This window comes from Trichoderma evansii (genome assembly GCF_050947405.1).
Source record: "Trichoderma evansii strain SZMC 28006 chromosome Unknown GGI43scaffold_3, whole genome shotgun sequence".
Taxonomy (NCBI): Eukaryota; Fungi; Ascomycota; class Sordariomycetes; order Hypocreales; family Hypocreaceae; genus Trichoderma; species Trichoderma evansii.
This window is the reverse complement of record NW_028145203.1, coordinates 542,360-562,779: the sequence shown is the minus strand read 5'-3', so window position 1 is coordinate 562,779 and position 20,420 is coordinate 542,360. Positions and strand designations below refer to the sequence as shown.

The 20,420-nt window shown below is 48.5% G+C and overlaps 6 protein-coding genes across 6 annotated transcripts; 2 read left to right on the top strand and 4 right to left on the bottom strand.

Annotated features, from left to right (window-relative positions):
* Window positions 1-289: 289 nt before the first annotated feature.
* GGI43DRAFT_238299 (uncharacterized protein) lies at window positions 290-4,223 on the bottom strand. The gene is made up of 6 exons (XM_083200643.1): window positions 3,595-4,223; window positions 2,890-3,538; window positions 2,762-2,791; window positions 2,292-2,707; window positions 1,988-2,242; window positions 290-1,907 (listed from the first exon to the last, which is right to left on the bottom strand). Exons 1-6 carry the CDS (start codon window positions 4,077-4,079, stop codon window positions 503-505), a joined length of 3,240 nt encoding a protein of 1,079 aa, XP_083063891.1. The 5' UTR covers window positions 4,080-4,223; the 3' UTR covers window positions 290-502.
* Window positions 4,224-6,188: 1,965 nt separating this feature from the next.
* On the top strand, window positions 6,189-6,575 carry GGI43DRAFT_380266 (uncharacterized protein; the record flags this gene model as incomplete). Its single annotated transcript, XM_083202957.1, has 1 exon — window positions 6,189-6,575. One exon carries the CDS (start codon window positions 6,189-6,191, stop codon window positions 6,573-6,575), a length of 387 nt encoding a protein of 128 aa, XP_083063890.1.
* A 79-nt stretch (window positions 6,576-6,654) lies between these two features.
* On the bottom strand, window positions 6,655-8,041 carry GGI43DRAFT_238265 (isopenicillin N synthase family dioxygenase). The gene is made up of 2 exons (XM_083200642.1): window positions 7,740-8,041; window positions 6,655-7,594 (listed from the first exon to the last, which is right to left on the bottom strand). The coding sequence occupies exons 1-2, from the start codon at window positions 7,923-7,925 to the stop codon at window positions 6,752-6,754; spliced, it is 1,029 nt and encodes a 342-aa protein (XP_083063889.1). The 5' UTR covers window positions 7,926-8,041; the 3' UTR covers window positions 6,655-6,751.
* A 1-nt stretch (window position 8,042) lies between these two features.
* GGI43DRAFT_238457 (Zn(II)2Cys6 transcription factor domain-containing protein) lies at window positions 8,043-10,880 on the bottom strand. Its single transcript, XM_083200646.1, has 4 exons — window positions 10,270-10,880; window positions 9,406-10,017; window positions 9,187-9,336; window positions 8,043-9,121 (listed from the first exon to the last, which is right to left on the bottom strand). Exons 1-4 carry the CDS (start codon window positions 10,327-10,329, stop codon window positions 8,396-8,398), a joined length of 1,548 nt encoding a protein of 515 aa, XP_083063888.1. The 5' UTR covers window positions 10,330-10,880; the 3' UTR covers window positions 8,043-8,395.
* Window positions 10,881-12,249, top strand: GGI43DRAFT_238306 (GFA family protein). Its single transcript, XM_083200644.1, has one exon. The coding sequence runs from the start codon at window positions 11,432-11,434 to the stop codon at window positions 12,152-12,154; it is 723 nt and encodes a 240-aa protein (XP_083063887.1). The 5' UTR covers window positions 10,881-11,431; the 3' UTR covers window positions 12,155-12,249.
* A 1,004-nt stretch (window positions 12,250-13,253) lies between these two features.
* On the bottom strand, window positions 13,254-17,243 carry GGI43DRAFT_238254 (DUF1765 domain-containing protein). The gene has a single exon (XM_083200641.1). It carries the CDS (start codon window positions 17,019-17,021, stop codon window positions 13,335-13,337), a length of 3,687 nt encoding a protein of 1,228 aa, XP_083063886.1. The 5' UTR covers window positions 17,022-17,243; the 3' UTR covers window positions 13,254-13,334.
* Window positions 17,244-20,420: the final 3,177 nt, after the last annotated feature.

Sequence of the window (20,420 nt, the reverse complement as noted above, 5' to 3'; positions counted from 1 at the left end):
TTCGCTAAATGCTATTCTCGCTATGGCCACGACTATCTCCTATACTAAAGCTTTCCTTACGCACAGAACATGCTAGGCTAACACAGCCTCTCGCTGTCTCCTTATCCAACAAACGACGTCTTTTCGACCACAAAACCGAAGACACTGCTCAATAGACAATCTCAAGTTACATGGATGCACGATTCAATTTCCAATGCAACATTTAGCCTCCGTAAAGTTCCACATAGTTAATGAGAGTTTCACAGCCGCGCTGTTTCCATATGAGAAGATTTTTCTTCCACTCAGACCGGAATTCCTCCATTGATATGCCTCTCATAGAGCCTCTTTCATGAATTTTCTTAGTCTTATTGGTTAAGTTCCAGCCAGTGCTGGTATATCGTCGCCAGATGCCGCAAGCAAGATCTTCAGTAATGTTCGTACAATCGTAATAAAGCTGAGATGACCTATTCGTACTGGTGCATATCGGATTCATACAACAGCTTTCCTACATACCGAAGACATGTCAAAGGAATTCTTCCTCCATACTCATAGAAGGAAACCCCCCACCAAAAAACATTGCTATGGCCGAGGGATCCATAAAATGAGGCTCCTCCAGTATTCTTGTTCTTTCCGTCTTCATCCTCAAAGCCTTTCGCATGTCCATATCACTCAGGCTCGGGCCTCCAAGATGGGCCATGCTGAAAAGCGTCATCCATTCGGGCCCCAGCAAGGCTGCAAGATGCTTCTGCTCAAAGGTCCCCAGCTGCTTGCTTGCTTCGTCCCGTCGCTCTTTCCACGCTATACGAGTCCGCATCAGCGTCTTTGTGCGGGATTTCATCACGATCAACTTGAATTCCTTGGGTCTCCCTTCGATATCCTTGCGCTCAGCGTACACGTCAGCCTTGCCTGTGTAAAGTTCATCTATGAGATGTTGACACCGCCGCTTATTTGCAAAAAAGTGGCCGACTTTCAGTGAAGCATCGGCTAAGAAGACATTGAGCCCCTTGCAATCGGCACAACCGCAGCCAACTCCTCCTTGCGCGAGACTAGGATCCCGAGGCCACTGTCCCACATAGGTGTCGAGATAGGCTTTGATCAAGATATAAATATTTTTGCGCCAAAGCAGTGTGTTAGGATCTTTGGACTTCTCGAGAATGAGATTTGCCATTTTGGGAGCCATTCCCCTCAGAACAGGAATCCACAAAGTGTGAAAGTCGGCGCTGCGTATCTGTGGTGCCACCTCACCCATCTTGGAAAGAGCTAGCGAGAATATATCGTTGTATTTTGTGTTCATGGCCATGACTTTCTGTATCCAGAAGCTGAGAGCCGTGTGGTAGATGTGCCTTTCGTCAGCCTCAGCCTCTTCTTTATTACCCCTCAATTGATATTCTTGGTATGCTCGGTATTCTGGGTTGTTATGCACATAGTATCCAAACTGATCAAGGTCAGGGTGACCTATGCCAGGATACATATCGTCTTCTGGGTCAGAGTCAGGCTCATCTTCCAATTCAAAGCCAAGCTCATCTTCAAAGCCAGGCTCATCTCCTGGGTTAAAGGCATGATCATGTTCATCTAGGTCCATATGAGGGTCCATGAAATAATCATACGTGTAACCTTCGTCGTCAGACACCTCGTCTTCAGAAACCCACTGTGCGTAATCATCATCATCATCAGACTCATCTGCATGAATGGACTCGCCAAAAACAAATTCGCCAAGCCGGTTGATAAAATTTGTTCCAGTTCTCTCAACTTTCTCTATACCACGCATCTCTGTGAAGGCCGCTGAAGTTATAAAAACCTTGGAAGCCTTCCGGTATAACTCCTGTGACTTTTCATACGATATGTAATCATAGCGGCCGAAAAGGTCTATTTCGCTCATAAACCCAAGGAACGCGTCGGGCTTACTTCCTGGGTCGATTTCATTCTGTCTGTATGATACTTCAGGTCAGCTCACAATGCGCCAAAAAAAAAAAAAAAGTGGAAGAGAGGAGTCGGTGGTCTAACATACACTTGCGATATAATAGCGAGCGGATCTTCAAAGTATAAAGAAAGCTTAACCAATGCTTCCCCATCTCTTCTATCAAGCTTTTTAGACCCGCAAGATTTGATAGACTCTTGCAGAACTTGGCGAGCCCAGCGAATGAGGCATTCTGGGGGGTAGTAGACCAGCCGGCCTGAGTCTGCTTTGATGATGGGAAAAAACGTCTCTACCGCTCTGACCTGTTGTTTGGCTCGGGGGTATGAGAGAACCGCGGCAGATAACCTACTAGTGTCAGTGTTGATGGATCTGTCCCTCACAATACCACACATACCCTTTCTCAAGAGGCCTAAACCATTTGTCAATGTGTCTTGAGCTGTTGTGGAAATGCTCAGGCACCCAGCCGAAGAACGATGTTGGCAAAGATCCTTCATGTGCAGCGGCTATTTTCTGAAACATAGAGTACCCCTTCAAATAGATTGTAGCCTTCAGAACATCAATGAGGTCATTATCCCGGAATACCGGCGCCTTTGGAAACAGCCTTTGCCTCTCTTCATCGGATGAGTCCCATATAAGCTCACATAGTTCTTTAAACATGGAAATCGAATCCTTCGAGCGTTGACTAGATACGCAGACTCTGGCATAGTGACCAAGTAGGTGTGGAACTTCATCCATCGCTGGACGGGGATTGTCGCTGTGGCGTAGGAGGAAAAATGGTAATATCGCATCGCCAGGTACGACGACAAAAAACTGAGCAAACTTAGTAAATCTATTCATGGGGCGCGCGCATAGGGGAGAATCTACCGTGATATGACCTGTTCGTATCGACGGCTTCTAAAAAGAGTGTTAGTGAATATAGCCTAACAGATAGGATGGTGAAGGATTTCAGTGCTGCTTCGGTACTGAAGTTTGGGTTTGCAATATAGACATACATCAGGTTCTTCATGTTCCAATATCATGCGATCAAAGAACCCTTCACGGACGTGGGCCTCATCAAGGAAGAGATTTTTTGCCACCACGCGCCCATCCAAGTCTACCAGTTTTGTGATTCGAGTGCCTCCTTTTACGTCTTCGTAGCGGTCACTATTTTCAAGCTTCTTCTTGTCCTTTTCAATGTACCCGAGGTATACTTTGAAGTCAAATTGTTCAGAAAATTTCTTAAGAAGCCGAACTCGGCCTTCGTCCGCAAATCTCAGCCGTTTAAGACATAGCCTGTGCTCTTTATGATAGAAACGCTCGCACGGATGATAGAGGGCAACCCTCTCACGGGATTCAATACCTTTGGCAAGCCATCGCTTGAGGGTATGGCGGATTGCTCGCGTCTCATCCCGAACCAAGAGGGCAGAATCACTTATAGCACCATTTACCGGAACGAAGCTGAAAACTATAACCAGGGCGTATCCTGATTCGAGGCGCAGCGGTTTAGAATTCGGATACCAAGAAGTAAAACACTCTTCCGTCTTCTTAGGATTGAATACAATCTTTTCCTGGTCGCGAAATTTGACTACAATCTCGCCGCCCTGGTGATCTGCGGAGGGCAGATATACCATGATATGTCCCACCCCGTTCGGAAGATAATGACTGGCACATCGTCAAGCTCTATTACATAAAAATAGACTTTGGGATATTCTACTCACTAATCGATACCGCAATTTTGTTCCAAGAGTAATACTACACTGGGTGTTGCGCAGGCCGTGTTTACCCAGTCTTGGCCAGAAAAGCCAATGCCAGGAGCAATGTGTCGATACAAAGCCTTGAGGCGGCCTTCCCACATGCTATAATCCAATTTAAACTTTGAGGGCACCAGTTTCCATGGATGGTTGCGATCGAAGGTTTTGTGTCGCTTGGCTTGGCCCATAATCTGGCGCGCTTGTATCTCTCCGAGCGGCAGAGAAATATCACCGACGTTATATACAGAAAGGCCGCTGCGAGAGTGTTCGGGTAGTGTGAAGTAAGACGTGAGGTAGCCAGGCGTCTCGATAGCTTGCAGGGCCTCATGGAAGTCCGAATCAAGCGCAGAAGCGTCGTCGCCGCGTTCGCTCACAACGCTTGCCGCATCGTCGCCGTCGTCGGGTTTCGGGCCCGAAACCGCGACTGGCGGCTGTGAGAGATGGTCAGACATTGAATCTCGCCGAGCCGCTGCAATCTACTAATTGTAATTGTAGCACTTGATGCAGCGGGCTTGGATTGCAAAGAACAATGTTGATCGAGTACAGGCCACAAGAGGGGCAACGTGTTTTATAGGAAAGACGTGCTCGGTGTATGCATGGCCTTGCAGTAGTATATGCACTGACAGCGTGACTTTTCTGGGATGGACAGCTACATGTCTACATGTTGTAGGTCCTGTGTGATGTGGTGTTTTCAGCAAATTTCTGCCTAAGCACTCAGGTAGCAGCCAGCAACTCGGCCAATGGCCTCTGCACACTACATGCAATATTACTGTAATATAAAAGCGGCACTTAACGGAGCATCATGTAGATACGTGTGCGGACAAATTGTCGTTGTAGGACAATACAAGCGGTGTGGCGCTATTACCCCTGGAGGTATTTAGTTAATTCGCTACGTACGTGTACCCCGGACTTTGTGGTGCTTATATGTGGTGCTTATATGTGGTTTTATCAGCTTTGGGAAGGATTTTCAGCTCATACTTATCTCTGTCGAATCACGTCGCCGACAAAGCGAAGCTTGAAACAATGTGAAGCAAAAAGAAACGAGAGCTAATTGTATGCGGGGAACAAAAAATACGACTTGTTATAAGCTTTTCAGCGCTGTTATAAGTTGCAATCGAAGCTACAAGCATGCGCCGGGATGGGATGACAGGTATTTGAATAACAGCAGTGAGACTCGAATGAAAAAAAATCAATCGGAAATCATTTAACCAAGATACCTAGCTCAAGCTACTACTTCGCCGTGCTTTCTGTAGGTACATACTTTGAGCTCCGCCAGAACATGTATTTCGACACAGACACTCTTTCGCTCTTCGTGCCAGCAACATTGTTTTATTAAAAGAGATATCAGACGATTAGTCTTTTGAACTTTCAATATCGCGTCTCATCACGCTCTCTACTACTGACTACTATATTTAAAGGCAACCACTAAAATGAGCTTAGATCCTAGTCAAATCGGTGCTCAGACCTTCCGTTAATCCAGATCTGGATCCACACGGATAAGACACGATCGTGAAAACGATGTGTTTCGATTCAAATATGCCGAGTGCGGTGGCTTACGTTAAATCGTCAAACATGGTGCCAAGTACAAAAGTTGTTCTAGGTTAGTAGTAGGATGAATATATGCAACCTAGCACGAACAACTTAGTTGCTTGATACCACGTAAACTGACGCCAAAGAAAACAAATGGTATTAGCTATTCATTAAGCCTACGACCTAGTAGAACGTATTGGCTGACTTTCCTCTCCATCTAGTTCTAGTTGTTTAATGCGGTTGATACCCATTTCTCAACCTCAAAACTACTGAAGCCACCCATACTCGGCGTCGCACACAAAGCTCGCCATCATCATCCTCCAAGCCAGCCATAGGCCAGAAAATCATTTCCTCATTCAAGTTAATTCAAAAGTTGTCACCACGCGTCAGCCCGGGGCTCAAACCGGCAACAGATCATCAATGACGCTGAAGTCGTGTCATTAATGGTGGGGAACTCCCCCGTGGAGCAAAACTTGGTACCAAAGACGCGCTGTGCTATGTAATCGCACTATATTTCCAGGTTTTAGTACCAACACTAAGCAGCTGCTACAGCCACCCATCACCATTTAGTTTATGCTTTCCACGAGCCACAAGGCATTGTCATTTCCCAGCCCCAATGAACAGGAGGCTTAATTAATTTACATAATACAGGAGAGCACATGCTAATCGATAGAATGCGCAGAAATAGCTGTGGAGGCTTGGATCCTTCACCATTCAAGGCATCACAACGTCATTGCTTCATGCCATGGCCGTGACGTCATGAGATGACCTCTTGTGAAGCTCAATAAAACAGATTTTATTTCGCGATAGCCTCTTTGTTCTTTTTTTCTTTCTTTTTGTATTCTCTCGTACTTGTGCCTAATATCCTTAATTAATAGCAGTAATAGCTTAATCTGCCGTGATCTCTTCCATATCGAAACCAGTGAGTGTTGTAGAGACCTTGTCTTATACCAACAACAACACCGTCACAAACCTCTAACACAAATACTGTGTCTCAGTCACCCAGAAAGCTCATCTAAACACCACCCACCATGCCTGCAATGAACGACTGGCTCCGCGAAGACCTCCTCGGCAAGGAGCGCGACCTCTGCACCGCCATCACCTCCGCCAACCCAGCCGCCGCCGTTCTTAAGCTCTGCGCCCCCGACGCAGCCCTCATGTTCCCCAAGATGGACATCATCTCTCCCGAAGACGAAGATGGCCTCAAAGAAGCCATGCGGGCGCCCTTCCACCGCTTTGACCACTTCGACACCGAGGACATGAAGGCGCACTTCATCGGCCTCATGGGCGGCGTCGTGACGTACAAGATCCACGCGTCGAGAGGCAAGGAAAAGTACAATGCTACGGCTTCGTCGACTTGGAATCAGGGCGCTGATGGAGAATGGTTGCTCGTTGCTCATTCGGAAACGCAGCTGTGAGATTTGGAAACCAGGTGTTACCAGTTTGGTCGTTTGGTGGCGCAATTGTGTTCATAACCATTTGAATGAATTAATATGACATTTACGACTTTAATGCTCTTTCATCTCATTTCAACCAGCTATTTTTGTCAAGCTATTTTTGTATAGGATGAGCCATTAACATCTGTATGATAGCTTCAATAAGTAGCCTCCATTCTCATTCGTATATACTCGAACGCGTTCACTGGCTCATACTTCTTCGGTCTCTCTGGCCCCCAGCAACCAGGTACACAATCCACAGTCTTTTCCAAGTCCGCACCAACAAAGTATACAACCGAGTGTCTTGCTCTAGTCACTCTGTGATTCGTCACAGCCTCGTCCTCACCCGCTGCCAGTGGCGGGGCCTTGACTCGGTGCATCGTCGACTTCAACTCGTCGTTGCTCCAGCGCATCAGAAAATCCGCAATATTCACCACTGCCGTGTTGGGTATATACGGCGCAGGGATGAATCTTCCTTTCTCGCTGGCATCCTCCACCTCCAGCCCTCCAACATCGTCCTGGAACAGCATCGTGATAGTACCAAAATCCGTGTGTGCAGCTATCCTCTCTGCTTTGCCCTGGCGAAGAAGATTCTCCTCAATGGGCGGATAATGCAGCAGCCGAATCTGATTATCCTTGTTCTTGTGAAAAGGTATGAAATACTCCTCTTCAAGCCCCAATCCCAGTGCAATAAGTCTCAGTATCTCCAGCTCAGCGACATAGCACACGTCGTAAAACTTCGTAAAAAACTCACGAAACCCCGGGAGAAGATCTTGAGGCGGCCAAACATTCGTCAGAGGTGCCTCCTTATCGTCGCGACCAATCTCATAAGACTCTTTCACGTCGGGAACGCTTCGCGCGGCTGAAATAGACGCTTCGTCAAAGATCATCTGGGAGACCTTCTCGCGGCCCACACTAGAGTAGCCGCGGTGGTGCCACGCCTCTAATGGGTGGGGTGCCTTATCTTTGTCGGTCTGCGACATGCCAAAGAATCTGCGGTTCTTTAGTATACGAGAATTAGCTTAACTTCAATCATCTATCTAGTAAATACTCCAGCCGACTATTCCGTGAAGTGGATACTTTGGATGAGGGTAGAGAACGAGTGGTGGATGAGGGCTAAGAACGATAAGTAAACGATATACCTACCCAGCTGAAAGCCTCATCAACTACTTCCTGAGGCACGCCGTGGTTCTTCACATACGCAAATCCAACATTCTTAAATGCCTCATACAGCTCCTTTGCAACTCTTTGTCTATCCTCTTGAAAGCCTGTGCGAGCCAGGGCAAAGTCAACCACCGGGATAGTCAAATGCTGATCAGCGCTATTCGCCATGTTGTGCTTGTGACCGTAGATGTTTGGCTTTTTAAAGGAAGTTCTTAGACTTTATAAAGGTTTATCTCTAGATAAGCTTATTCTCTCTTGTTTGTGAAAAGTGGAAAAACGCCGGGACGGAGAGAGAAAAACTCTTAAAAGTCCGACTAAGTTTCCGTGGTGCAGTTTCTGTGGTGCAACACAGAGACAACAACGTGTCACCCCGGCAACTCAGTACTCAAAACAATCCTTTGGCAGACTGCATAAAGAAGGTAGCGCTTATACCGCAGTAGAGTAAGATATAGTCATTCATTTATTAAAACAGGAAGCTCTATTGACGCTTTTAGTGAACTCTCCCTTGGTATCTAAAACAAAAAATCAACCAAATCCAGCAAGTTTAAAACATGCCCTGCCGTCGTTCCAGCAACACCTTTCATTGGTACGGGTCCTTCCGTAGACATTTCGGTGAAGGAGTCAAGTATTGCGCCGTGCTACAATTCTGCATGCTCTCCAAACGGTAGCCGCGCCTCGTCTGGCAGATTGAATTTGTCCGAGTAGGTATTCAGCCCCTGCCGTATTCCCAGTTCTCGACCTATATAAAAGAGGTATTCTTCTGCGGTAAGTCGCTGTTCTGATCGGCAGATGTCGATGACATATACGCAGATAAGTGGCCATATGATCCTTATCGCATCGAATACGGTTTTGGGAGATTTGTCTTGTCCTTTTGCCGTGAGGGGTCCGAGTATACGTGGGACACTATCTATAATTCCCTGTGCTGATATCTGAGCAGTCTTGATGCAATACTCTCGATCAGCCATGAGCTGCTGGAGAGGAGTTGAGCATGGGGGATAATGCGTGAGAAAGTTGATGAGAAGCTTTACAGCGTTATATCCTTTGATAATGGCAGACTGGTAAAGGCTTATCACGTAAATTTCCAACATGTGGTCTCCCACAGGATTCGATTCCATCCAATCTTCAATTTCATGTTCAGCTGTCTTCATCTGAGCAAAGAGCTCAGTATACTCCCGGGAAGCGCCGTTGAAGTCTCGTCGCCGGAAGAGACTGAAAATCCGAGCCTGAACGCTGCAGACTTTGGTCATGAATAGAGAAACATGTAGCCCGAGGCCTTCTCCTGGGGATAGTGATGATGCTATAACCTCGAACCATTCTTGCGATTCTGGAGGACATTCTGTGTTATTAATAAGAGACTGAACTTGCTGTACACAAACTAAGTCAGCAAAAGATCACAGCCATTCGCATTCGGAATACCACTAATACTCACCACCATGCTATAGGCAGGCCAGAATGCCATGCGGCCCTTTGCCGTATATAGCGGCGCGACCCCTCTTACTTTTAAGATACTATATAATCCTCGAGCGTGTAAATGCCATGGACTTAGAGTTTCTGTGCGACTGAGGGAGCCAATAAGCAACTATCTACTAGTGAGCATTTGATTCAGAGATTCTCCAGGTCACATCACGCTGCTTTAGGAATTTCTCACCTCATAGTTGCTGAGAAGCCATATAGTGGCAAGAACGTCGTCTCTAAAAGCTCCCTCGGGCGTATTAAGTGCCGCGTTGACTGAGTTGAGCGTCTTGCCTAGGTAAGCACCCAGTTCGCGCTGGGTCTCTGTGTGGGCGTCCCTAGTTATGGCAGTCGGATAACGGAGGTTGGTGACATAGGTGCGGGAGAAGAGATGAGCTGCCCAAACAAGAGGTCCATCTTTATGGTAGCCGCTGTATATATCCTGGATAAAGTCGAGACTGGAATAGACATTGAGGAGGATGGGAACTGAGTGTGATGTCCAGTGTTGAAACACCGGCCGAGTTAGAGGAGCAACAGCGTTGCAATTGGAACCATTAGCCAAGACAACGTCTGTCGAAGATGTGAACATGAAGTCTCCATTTGAACTGAGATCCGGCGTCGGATAGCCCGAATCAGATGCTGAAGACGATGACTCGGTAACCCCAGGAGAGTGCGGCGTGCGCTTCTTGCGCTTCCGGACGGCAGCGGGATCTGCGTTACGGAAGACCAGCTCCTGCTGATCCCGGTATCCCGGGCATTCGGCGCCGTATTTGATACATCTCTGGCAAGCGGGACGGGCGAGATCACACTATTCCGTGCAGTATGTAAGTAAGTACCGGAACATGAAGCAGATCAAGGGTGGAGAAAAGTGAGCATTATAGGAAAGAATCGAGCGACTGCTAAGACATGGCACCTATAAACAGCTGTAGACCCACTCCCGGATGAGATGGATAGAACATGCACCATCACCGTATTTAGATTCTATGCATGTCGTATGGGTAGGTTGTGGGTATAAATAGCATAAGACGGGGGCAATCAACTGCAGTTAAATGTCACCAACCTTGACACGCCGTTTACGGCACAGATGACAATCCCGACTAGGTCTGCCTGTGTTGGGCATGGCGGGAATGCAACACGAATAACCAAAAAGCGCACCAATGCAAGCTGCGAATAATTTTGCCTCCAAGTCGCGCAAAACACACAAATTAAAGCCAAGACGCGAGCGTTTTAGGCATCGTGGCCGGGAGGCCTCGTCTGGAATTTTGGTGGTGGAAGCGATGAGGGCGAGAGGCAAAGAGGAAATACCATTCGAGGTGGGGGCGGGTCGCGGTGCTGACGAAATAAGGAGCTCTGGGCCAATTAGCGCTGGGGAGACACGTGCAGCTGTCCGGTGGCTGAGCTCTGGGTTACGACGTTTGCACACGCAGTGTATTAGACGGCGACGGGTACGCCATCCTGCGACTGGTGGAATTCAGTATAAGTAGCGCCATGCTCCGTTCAACAAGCTTTTTGAGATTGATAAAACACGGCAAAGCCACAATGGTGATGTTTGATGCTCTGTACACACAGCCTCATGGTTCGATCTCCCTTGATGTAGTGAAGCTCCATGTCACTTGCGGCGCCGGCCTCGGCAAAGTAGCTCCTCATTCTGGCCCTCGGTAGAACAAACTTGGGCGGTGCATTGTCTTCTAATCATTCCAATGTTAGTTAACCCCGCCGCAAAACTCCGGGGGCTTAAATATTATACAATGGCTTTTTCTCCCATCAGCCAAAACCCCAAAGTAAAGGAGTTTATCCCCGCATTCTTCAAAAACACACAACAGGAAAAAAAAAGACCAAAACAAATAAAAGCCACAAGTAGCCAAAAATCAATCCATCCCTTGTCAGCCAAAAAGCCCTCAGTAAGCCAGCCTGAGGCCACAAAAAAAAAACCTCACCTTTCCCGATTCCACAGTCAATTGCCTGTTTAGGCCATCAAGTCGCATCTGAATGGCTGCAAGAGAAACCCCACACCCTGTTGGGCCTTCACTTACAAACCCTTAGGCAGACAAAAATCTCTCCTCTTTCTCCTCTTTTGACCCCTTTGTCTTGCACTCACACGCTCACACGCCTTTGTAGCTTTTGTGTTATACAGTGTGATCCTTTTTCGTCCCCTTGTGTTGAATCCAAGCGGCCATTCTCATTCCCGTCTCATCATCGTTGTTGTCATCATTACCACCATCATGTCGCACTACGCTGAGAAAAAAGACCTTTTTCCCATGCAAGGCGGCTGTCCCTGCGGCCACATTCGCTACCAAATCAACCTCCCTCCCCTCCTTGTCCAAACATGCCACTGCACTCTCTGCCAGCGTCAAATGGGCAGCGCCTTTGCCATCAATGCCATCATCGAATCATCCGCCGTTTCTCTCCTCCCCTCTGCTCCGCTCACCACGCCGCTCAGCAAAGCCGAACAATCGTCTTCATCTCCATCCTCCGGCTCTGTGTGCGGTGTGCTCCCCGCTTTCGCTGATCTTACAAACGCCGCAACCACCGCAACTGTCATTCCCGCAGACAACGACGCCAACGCCCAGCATAAAATAAACAATCCCATCCTCGTCGCCCTCCCAACCCAGTCAAAGGTCGGCCAAACCGTCGCCCAGTGCCCCCTTTGCCGCGGCAACGTCTGGAACTACTACGCCGATGCTGGTACTTTGGTCACCTACCTCATCGCCAGCACGCTCGACCGCCCTTGGGAGCTCGAGCCCGATGTGCACATCTACACCCGCAGCCGCCGGGACTTTGTCTCGCTCAACGACGGGAAGCCCCAGTTTGAAGAAAATTATCCTGATAGATCGGTATTTTACAGGCCCGAGACTAAGGAGAGGGTAGATGCGTTGACGGAGAAGCAAGGGGCGTGGAGGAAGCAGATCAGAGCCGCTTACAAGGCTCAATTTGCCAAGATTTAACAGGGTCACTGGATGAAATATTTGGTCATGTATCCCAGTTTGACCAAGTATACGAGATTTATAGTTTATGAAATTCACACTACGATTTATGCCTTTCCATTGTACTAATTGGCTGCTCTTTTTTTGTGGTTGTTTTATTAGAATTTGAATTTTCACTACTACCACGCGCTTCGAATCAGGGGTATTTTTCCATGTCCTCCACTTTTTCTCCCACCTCCTTAAATAGGGGTACCACAAGCGAAATCAACATACATAGACCTTGCTCGCAAGATGAAGAAATGAATGATTTAAAAAAAAAAAAAAAAAAAAAAAAAAAGCCTCGAAATAACAAAGTAAAAACCATGTACCAGGTAGCCATGACACCGGTGACATGTCTCGCAATAGAAGGGTATCAGCCAATGCCTTTGCTTTCCATCCAAATGGCACTCTTTAATAATTGTCCATTAGTCTGACATCTTGCTACCCAGCCAGAAAGTCTCGCCCCTGCAGAGGGGAATGTATATCCACAGAACACCACATTCCGTCGACACGCTTGATTATTCTTGCCAAAAGACCAATGATTGATTAGTCGAATCACCGTAGTTGTTTGAGAAAGAAAGAAAAAGAAAAAAACGAATATCGCTGTGGGCACCGCGAAGCCATCGAAATTTCGCCAAGAGATTCATGTATGTAGCGATTAAGGAGTATACTTTGCCCTCCGTAAAGCCGAAATCCTTAAATTGGGTACTGAACGGTCAGAAGCTAGCGAGTATGGTGTTGTTCGTTGTTTATTTTGCTGTGAAGCCAGTTGGTATAGTATAAAGTGTGCCAAAATAATTTCTGCTATCTTTCTTCTTTCTTCTGATTCATATGCCATCTCGAAATTCGACCAATTGATCCAGTGCCAGAGTATCATATCCAAAAATATCATGCTAATTACCCAAAAAAATGTATAGAACAAAATATGCTGTATCGAAATATCTGAATATCGCCAACGCCAGTTGAGATAAGGCCTTATAGAGTATATATAACACACCATGTATATCGCTCGTAATGATCCAAGAAAAAAAGTAAATGATTGAAAAAAAATGGAAAAGAAATTGTGGATAGAAATCCAAGTGTGTTGTTTTGCTGTAGCGTAACGAAAAGTCAAGTTGCGCACATTTTTGATAGGCCGTATCACGTTGATGAGATCATATGCTTAGCCAGCCATCTTACGGAATCCCTCGACACCAAGTAGTGGCACTTCAATGTCGCCGAGGGCGGTGATGCCTTCATCGCGACGCCTCTCAACAAAATTGTTACACTCCGCCACAACGAGACTCCACTCCGACAACGCACGCCCCGCGTAAGCCAAATTTTTGAGGAATGCTCCGGCAGGTTTCACAGGTCCCACTTTGCCCTCACCAGGTCGTTGTTGGCTCAAGTTCGGCTGAATGATTGGAGAAGACGGGGAGATGGTCTCGTTGGGGGTTGTGTCGCCACTGCTCGTCTCGGAGCCAGTCGTAGCAGGTTCTTCTGGAATTCCTGCGCTGACTATGGCCAGCGACAACTTTCGACGAGGTTCTGAAACTGGCGAATCAAGAGGGCTTGCATTCTTTGCAGCTTGCACCAGGCCACCTTGAGAGCTTCCAGAAAATCTCCTCGTCGGAATCATCAGCGGAGGGAGGACTGGACCGCCTCCACGCTTCGCTTGAAAGCCAAGCCTTGACTGCGCCGGTGTAGGGAGCTTCGGGCTCACGAGCATTCGTTCCAACGGAGGCAGCTGCTGATGCGGTTGTGGCCAGCCAAGGACAAACTTGAAGTTGAATTTGGGCTCTTCGAATACCGGATTATCAGAATCGTCACTCTTGTCAGACTTGGCTGTTTTGGGAGGGCTGATCGAAGTGTTTTGTCGAGATCGGGAGTTTGCAACCTCTCGGCGTGCATTCTGAAGTCCATCGTCCGAAAATTTGACAGGCGACGCGTCTGGGGTGTTCTGAGTTGGAGAATTCGCCGAGTTGAAAGATAGCATCTTAAAAATGGACCACTTCTTCTTGGGATCATTCTTAGAGAGAAGACCTGCTTCAGCCGTCTTCTCGCTGGAAGGCATATCGATTATACTTGATGCCTTAGTGAATGTATCAAACGTCACAAAGAGGCCTGGTTGCGGAACATTGATCTCCTGTCGAATAATGATGAATCGTTTTCCCAGAGTAGGTGACATCGGTGCAGTAGCGGGGCCCATCCGGCCAGCTTCGTCTGCAGCCTGTTTAAGATAGAGATAATGTGACCAGACCAACTTGAGCTTCTTGGAGGCAAGAGCGAAAACTTCCATATCAGTTTCATCCTGGCTGCCCACTTCGCGACAGACTCGCCAGCAGAGCAGACGCATGTAGTAGGCTCGCACCATTGGGCACCAGTTATTGAAAAAAGCGTTGAACGTCTCATCCGTCAACAGCCAGTCGCGGCACACCATCAGCTTTTGCTTTGGGTCTTTGGCGATGGCATCCCATATCGTATATATGAAAGAGATAATTCGAATCTCTGATAGGGTATTTAGTGAGGTTAGGGCGATCTTACAGACATCAATCCAAAAGGCCCAATCAATATAGCTTGTTGGATTTTCAACCGTCTCAGCCCGGTGGTAAATGAACAGAACTTCTTCCAACAGGTCACACAATGTTGAGCATGCGGTGCTGTTGTACCTCGATGTCCTGCTTGCGGCTGCTTTCAATAGCGCAGAGAAAGATTCAGCAAATGTGTGTCTTGCTCCCGCAAACGTAGGCGTATTATCAGCGAGGATGTCTTTGAGCAATATTACCAGTCTATTCTCCGACATGCTCTTCATCAAATTGCTTGGTGGCATAGGCATTTGTAGAGCCGCCGCTTCAGCTCCTCGAGCTGAGTTTCCTATAGGCTCAAGCGCAGCCTGGCGATGAACGGTGTTATCGAGAATCGACAAAAGCTGTGCGTGAACAAGAACAAACGCCGGTGACGTTGCTTTTTCCGTTAAAGAAAGGCCCGTCGGCATAAACTCGTTGGATAAGATGTGGAAATATCTGCAAAAGATGAAAATGAGATCGGTATCGCGGCCTTTCCAGCGCATGACCCACGGGCCCGTCCATGGCACCCTCGCCACAAGCAAGGGCATCTTAGGAATCCGCTTTAGAGTGTTCCACAAAGCTCGAGGCGAGGACCAGGCCAAGTTACTCAGCTTCGGCGGGAATGATGCTGCGATGTTCGCATCAACTTCGTCGTTGTTCTTGCGAGTGAGACCCATGCTCTCAGAGACGCGGCGGATCAAGTCTGGAGTTAGACCCCAAAGTCGCACCAAGATATCAGATACACCAGGCGCAAAGAAGAAGGCATATGCGCAAGTCTTGCCGGCAAACTCGATTAAACTCGGAGGCACGTGGCGGAGAGACATCTTTTCGACCACAAATGCCATCTGCCTCACCAAGTTGGACACAAACATGGTTCTGATGTTGTGCTCAGCTGACTCTGCCAAAAGCGCAGATTGATCGGAGTTTGATGAGTGAGATGAGTTAGTAGATGACCTCGCGCGAACGCGATCCTGAGGAGACCTGTCTGCCAACGGCAAGAAATAAGGCGTTGTCTGGCGCCACTCGAGGCGCATCATGATAACGGTCGCCGCCTCGAAGAGCAGTTGGCGATCCAGTCCCGGCACAGGCTGCTGGTGCTGAGCCTCAAGCATTTCCAGGACAGCGCCCCACCATTTGTTTAAGACGCCAGCCCTGCAGTCAACATCCTCAGGTCGCAGACCGCTAAGTGATGCCTGGCTGGTGGCACTTTTGAGAAAAGGTAAAAGCAGCGTCTGGATCAGCGCGCATTTCTGGGCCACGGGTTTGGAAGCGAGCCCTCTGAACTCTAGATCCAAGTTCTTGAACTGCGACCACAGAGGATCGGGCATGCGCGGTGGCATTTCGATCGACGACTCATCTGTGGTGAGCGCCGTAGAGTTTGTCTCACCAGAAGTGGTGGATTGCGAGACATGCGAGTCGATACTATTGGAGCCTGGTTGAGCCAAGCTAGTGGCAGAAGACGCGCAGCTAAAATCGGAGTCAATGCTCTCACTTGTTTTAGACAACGAGGACGCGGGCTTTTGTTTGATCCTGGAGAAATAGCTAGTTGCACGAGCGAATCCCTTTGTCGCGGGCTTAGCAGCTGAGTCAACTGGACGGTTTTGGCCCGTCTGATTGGTCGTAATTTCCTGGAGACTGGCTGCGACAGCCCGTTTCAGCTTGTCGCTGCGGCTGGGCTTGGCCTCGGGCTTGACGCTCATCTCGACCGGGGTCTCTGGTTGCGTTTTTAGCAGTGAGCGCGACGACGGCATCCACGACCTCTTGGTGAAGTTGGCGAGGCTTGCAGACGTCGAATGGGAGCGATCCCGGGATGGTCGAGGAGGAGCCGCCTCGATGTTGCTCAGGGGGCTTTCAGTTGCTGTGGCGGGCCGTTTTTCTTCGCTAAGCGTAGGAAGAGGAGCGATGGGCTCATCATCTTCGTACTGAGCATCTCGAATAGTTGTCAAGCTGCGCAGCCATTGTCGAGGCCCATCGCTAAGCGAGGCTGCTGATTTGGTCCGCAAATGGTCGTAGAGTTTTGATGATGGAGGAGGAGGTTCCAATTCGACATATTCGGTATTAGGAGGTGATAATTCGCTCTCAGGAACAGTGGGAAGAGAGATGTCGAGTTTAAGGTCTATGTCAGAGTTGAAAGAGGGTATTTCAAAGGCTGATACCTCAGGCGAGTTCTTTGTAGAGCGGCCAAAGGGCGATTTGGTCCGTGATGGTAGCGAGGGTAGATTAGGAGATGAGTGGGAGCGTTGAGAGAAGGAGGATGTCGAGGGCAGTTCCACAGCCGAGGCCATGATTGCTGTTCCACTCATTGCATGGCCAGCAATGGCGGTTTCTGGTTTATGCGTAGATGTTGGTTGTTCCGGCAGGGTCCGGGAGATGCTGTGACCGTTGTGGAAATGCGCCTGTGTCAACCCGTCACGGCGTCCAAACTAATTCAACATGGCCTGCTGGTAACGACAGTGTGTGCTCGGTATGCGATCGCCTGGATGTGAGTGAGTGCCAGACTCAATGCCGCACGAGAGCGAAGGGAAGGTGATGTGATGGGCGAGAGAGAGAGAAAAAGCTCTGCCGTCCACGATAACGATAGAGATTAGAGGCAGAGATGCAGGGCTTTCCGGGAACGGTGAAGCAGCCTCCGCATCGAGAGAGAGAATCGCCACGGCAGCCCGGCCGCTGCTAAAGATAATCGTCGCTACAGCAAAGGCAGCGCTACATGCACAGGCTCAGGTACAGGAGGCGCTACTCTGCACAAAATGGCCTGCCGATTGCGCCCAGGAGAGCGGAATGACGGAGATGGGCAAATTGGATGCGGTTGCTGGTGGCGTGGGCTAGTGCGGATGAGGGCCAGCAAATCCCTACAAGCCTCCGTGCGTGCTGCCAATTGGTGTGGCAGCCTGGCCAGGGAGCTTTGCTTCTTCAGGGCTCTGTTTTTTTTTTACTCTCCGGCATAGAATTAATTAATTACAGGCGACTCCGTCCCAGTGCATGAGCGAGGCACCGCTACTCCATTCAGGGGTCGTTCGTTGCCTTGCACTAGAGCCCTTTGGTTACTTTTCAGCGCCAGCACCAGCGCTAAGTAGCTAGCATCGAGAGGTTCACTTCACGTTGACATATAAACCGTCATTGAACGCCACAGCTACAAAGGCATTGGATGCGGTTGAGTACTAGGTAGCTCTGCAGGTGCTGCTGCAGTGCTACCGCCGTTCGCGCTCAGCCTCGGTTCAAAGGTAGATCACGAATCCGGACACACGGGATAGTGCGATAAAAGGCCTCCCTCCCTTGTTGTTCTTTTTTTGTTCGATTCGAAAAAGTGAGAGAAAGAGAAAGAGATTACAGCACGAGCAAGGGCTTTCTCCATTTCTCTCGGGACTTTCCCAAACAGTACCTTCAACAGTTCTTAGCGCTTCCTAGCTGCCGTACGCCATGTCCAGTTCTCGACGCCATCAAATTTAAGGTCGCATTACGACTTGTCCAATCGATGGCTGTGGCGCGGTGGCTCTATCTATGCATTGCACAATCCAAGCACGCGGTCTTGATGGAAAACGCCTTTTCGCGGGTCTTTCCGATAAGCGCCTGCACGTTGATGGAGATATCCCCAAAGTTACTCCATATAGCAAGTAATGGCCTTGGGAACGTACGTAAATAGTATTTAGTTTGGTTTCTCAAAGTGCGCGACAATGTCTTTAGCCAATTTCCCGCCTCATGCTGAGACATCAAAGACCGTTCTATCAACGAATATCGCAGCACAAGGCGCCCATCCCCGCAAAAAAGTGGCGCAACTCTACGAATCACCAGGTTCGTCTGCTAGAAGACATCATACAGTAGACGTGCAGAACGTGCTCCGACGGCTCGCATCAAAACGCCCTAGCAGCTTAGGTGTGCAGCTGTCCAGTCGTTCAGCGCAGATCTTGACCCCGTGTCTCTCCGCAGCTTCAGTCGCCACTACCATCAAGGGAAGCGCAGATCGGCTCCAGGCCCTTTGTTGTTTGCTACCCACCTGGTTGGGCGTCTTTTGGTACTAAGTGAATGCTGCTGCTGCGTGCATGCTTGTACCAGTAAGACCGGCAGTAAGACTTCCATCGCCACTACAAGGTGCTTACCGACCTGCCTGCTTTACATGAGACGTCGGGAAATACTTGGCAGATGAGTCGAACAAAAGAAAGCTTGAAAAGGGTTCCACAGCCATCGTGCCATACCTACGGATTATTGGGCGCAATTTAAATGCCCCATTAAAGGTACAGGTGATGAGATGTATGTATGAGCGCATGTGCCGCCCTACAGTCGTCATTATGCCGGATGATTCGTCGATGTAACCAACCATGGCAAAAGTCGTTGTGGTAATAGGTATGTACCTTTGTAACGTAATAATACGCCAAAAAAGCAGAACGCGTTTTAGGCATGAATTGAATTTCGCGGCATATGTCGAAAGCTCGGTGTAATCTTCAAAGGATCACACCGTAGTCCAGGCTCTGTAACCGAATCCATGTGGCGAAGCATGAATAAAGATCAATCTCTTAACTTTGCACTTGGAGCGGTGTGTGCACTGTGGAACTCTTCTTGGTATCAGTCAAAACTAAGCTACATGCAAGCTCAGTTTCAGATCTCCGTTGTCTCACAGCTCAGCTTCTTATGAACAAGTCCTTTGGACTATCACAACTAGCTCTGATTCACGAGCAAAGTAGTTCATCGGCCAACACAAAGAAGGGCGAGCGAGAGCAGACAAGAGATCCATACTGAAGAGTCATATTATGGGGTTAACAGAGGCCCAACAAGCTGAATCATACGAGGAGGCTTGGCCACCATAGCTGGCACTCTTGGCGAGGCACGGACGCGCCGTCGAAGAGAATCTGGCTGTGTAGTAGCGATGGAGTAATGCACACGCTGCGGCGCCGCTATGTCGTGGCTTTCGGCTTGTCATCATAGCCCCAGTCTAAGATCCAGCTGAAGTTCGCTGGCGGTTTGTTGTCCCGCACTAAGTCCCATTATTATGGCTTCTAGAGAATTTCGGCCTCCTTCCTTTTCAAATGTGGGCTAATAATATTCCTACTACCAGCAATGGCCCAGTAGGTAATATCCGATTTGAATATGGATTACTGCATCATCGAGTTGCACAAAATATGCATTGGATAACGTGAAAGGGGTCGTCAGCCAAGAGTCTGAGAGGCGAAAAGGCGAAAAGGCGACAGGGGAGCGGCGATCTCCATCCTTGGCAAAGAGTTGTGACAATCGCACAAAGGAAATCACCAATCAATGAAATTCGCCGGCAGGATAATTCTAGAGCTACAGCACAAAGTATCGACATGAATAATCTTTCTTCAAAAAAAAAAAGAAAAAAAAAGGATACGGGTATGAAGGTGTCCCCCTAACTTCATGCACTATGTCTTTAGGAATATCAAGACATCAGTGTTTGGTAATAGTAGGGAGGAATTGATCTTGGCACGTAAAAAAATCCTTCAGCATTCGAGCACTAGAGAAGCTCGGTGCTGTACACACATATGCCATTCATAGACTTCACAATGTTCATTTTCACCTACCTGGGGCCTGTTGCTTTGCGCATCTGCGTCAGGATTCTTCATCCCTGAGCAAAAGCAAGACAGTTGAGATCTGTCATGGATGCGCAAGGATGATTTTCATTATACATCCCAGTCCCCTTGGTGCCCCTGAGGATGACATTGTCATCGTCAGCTATGACGGCAGACCGCCACTGT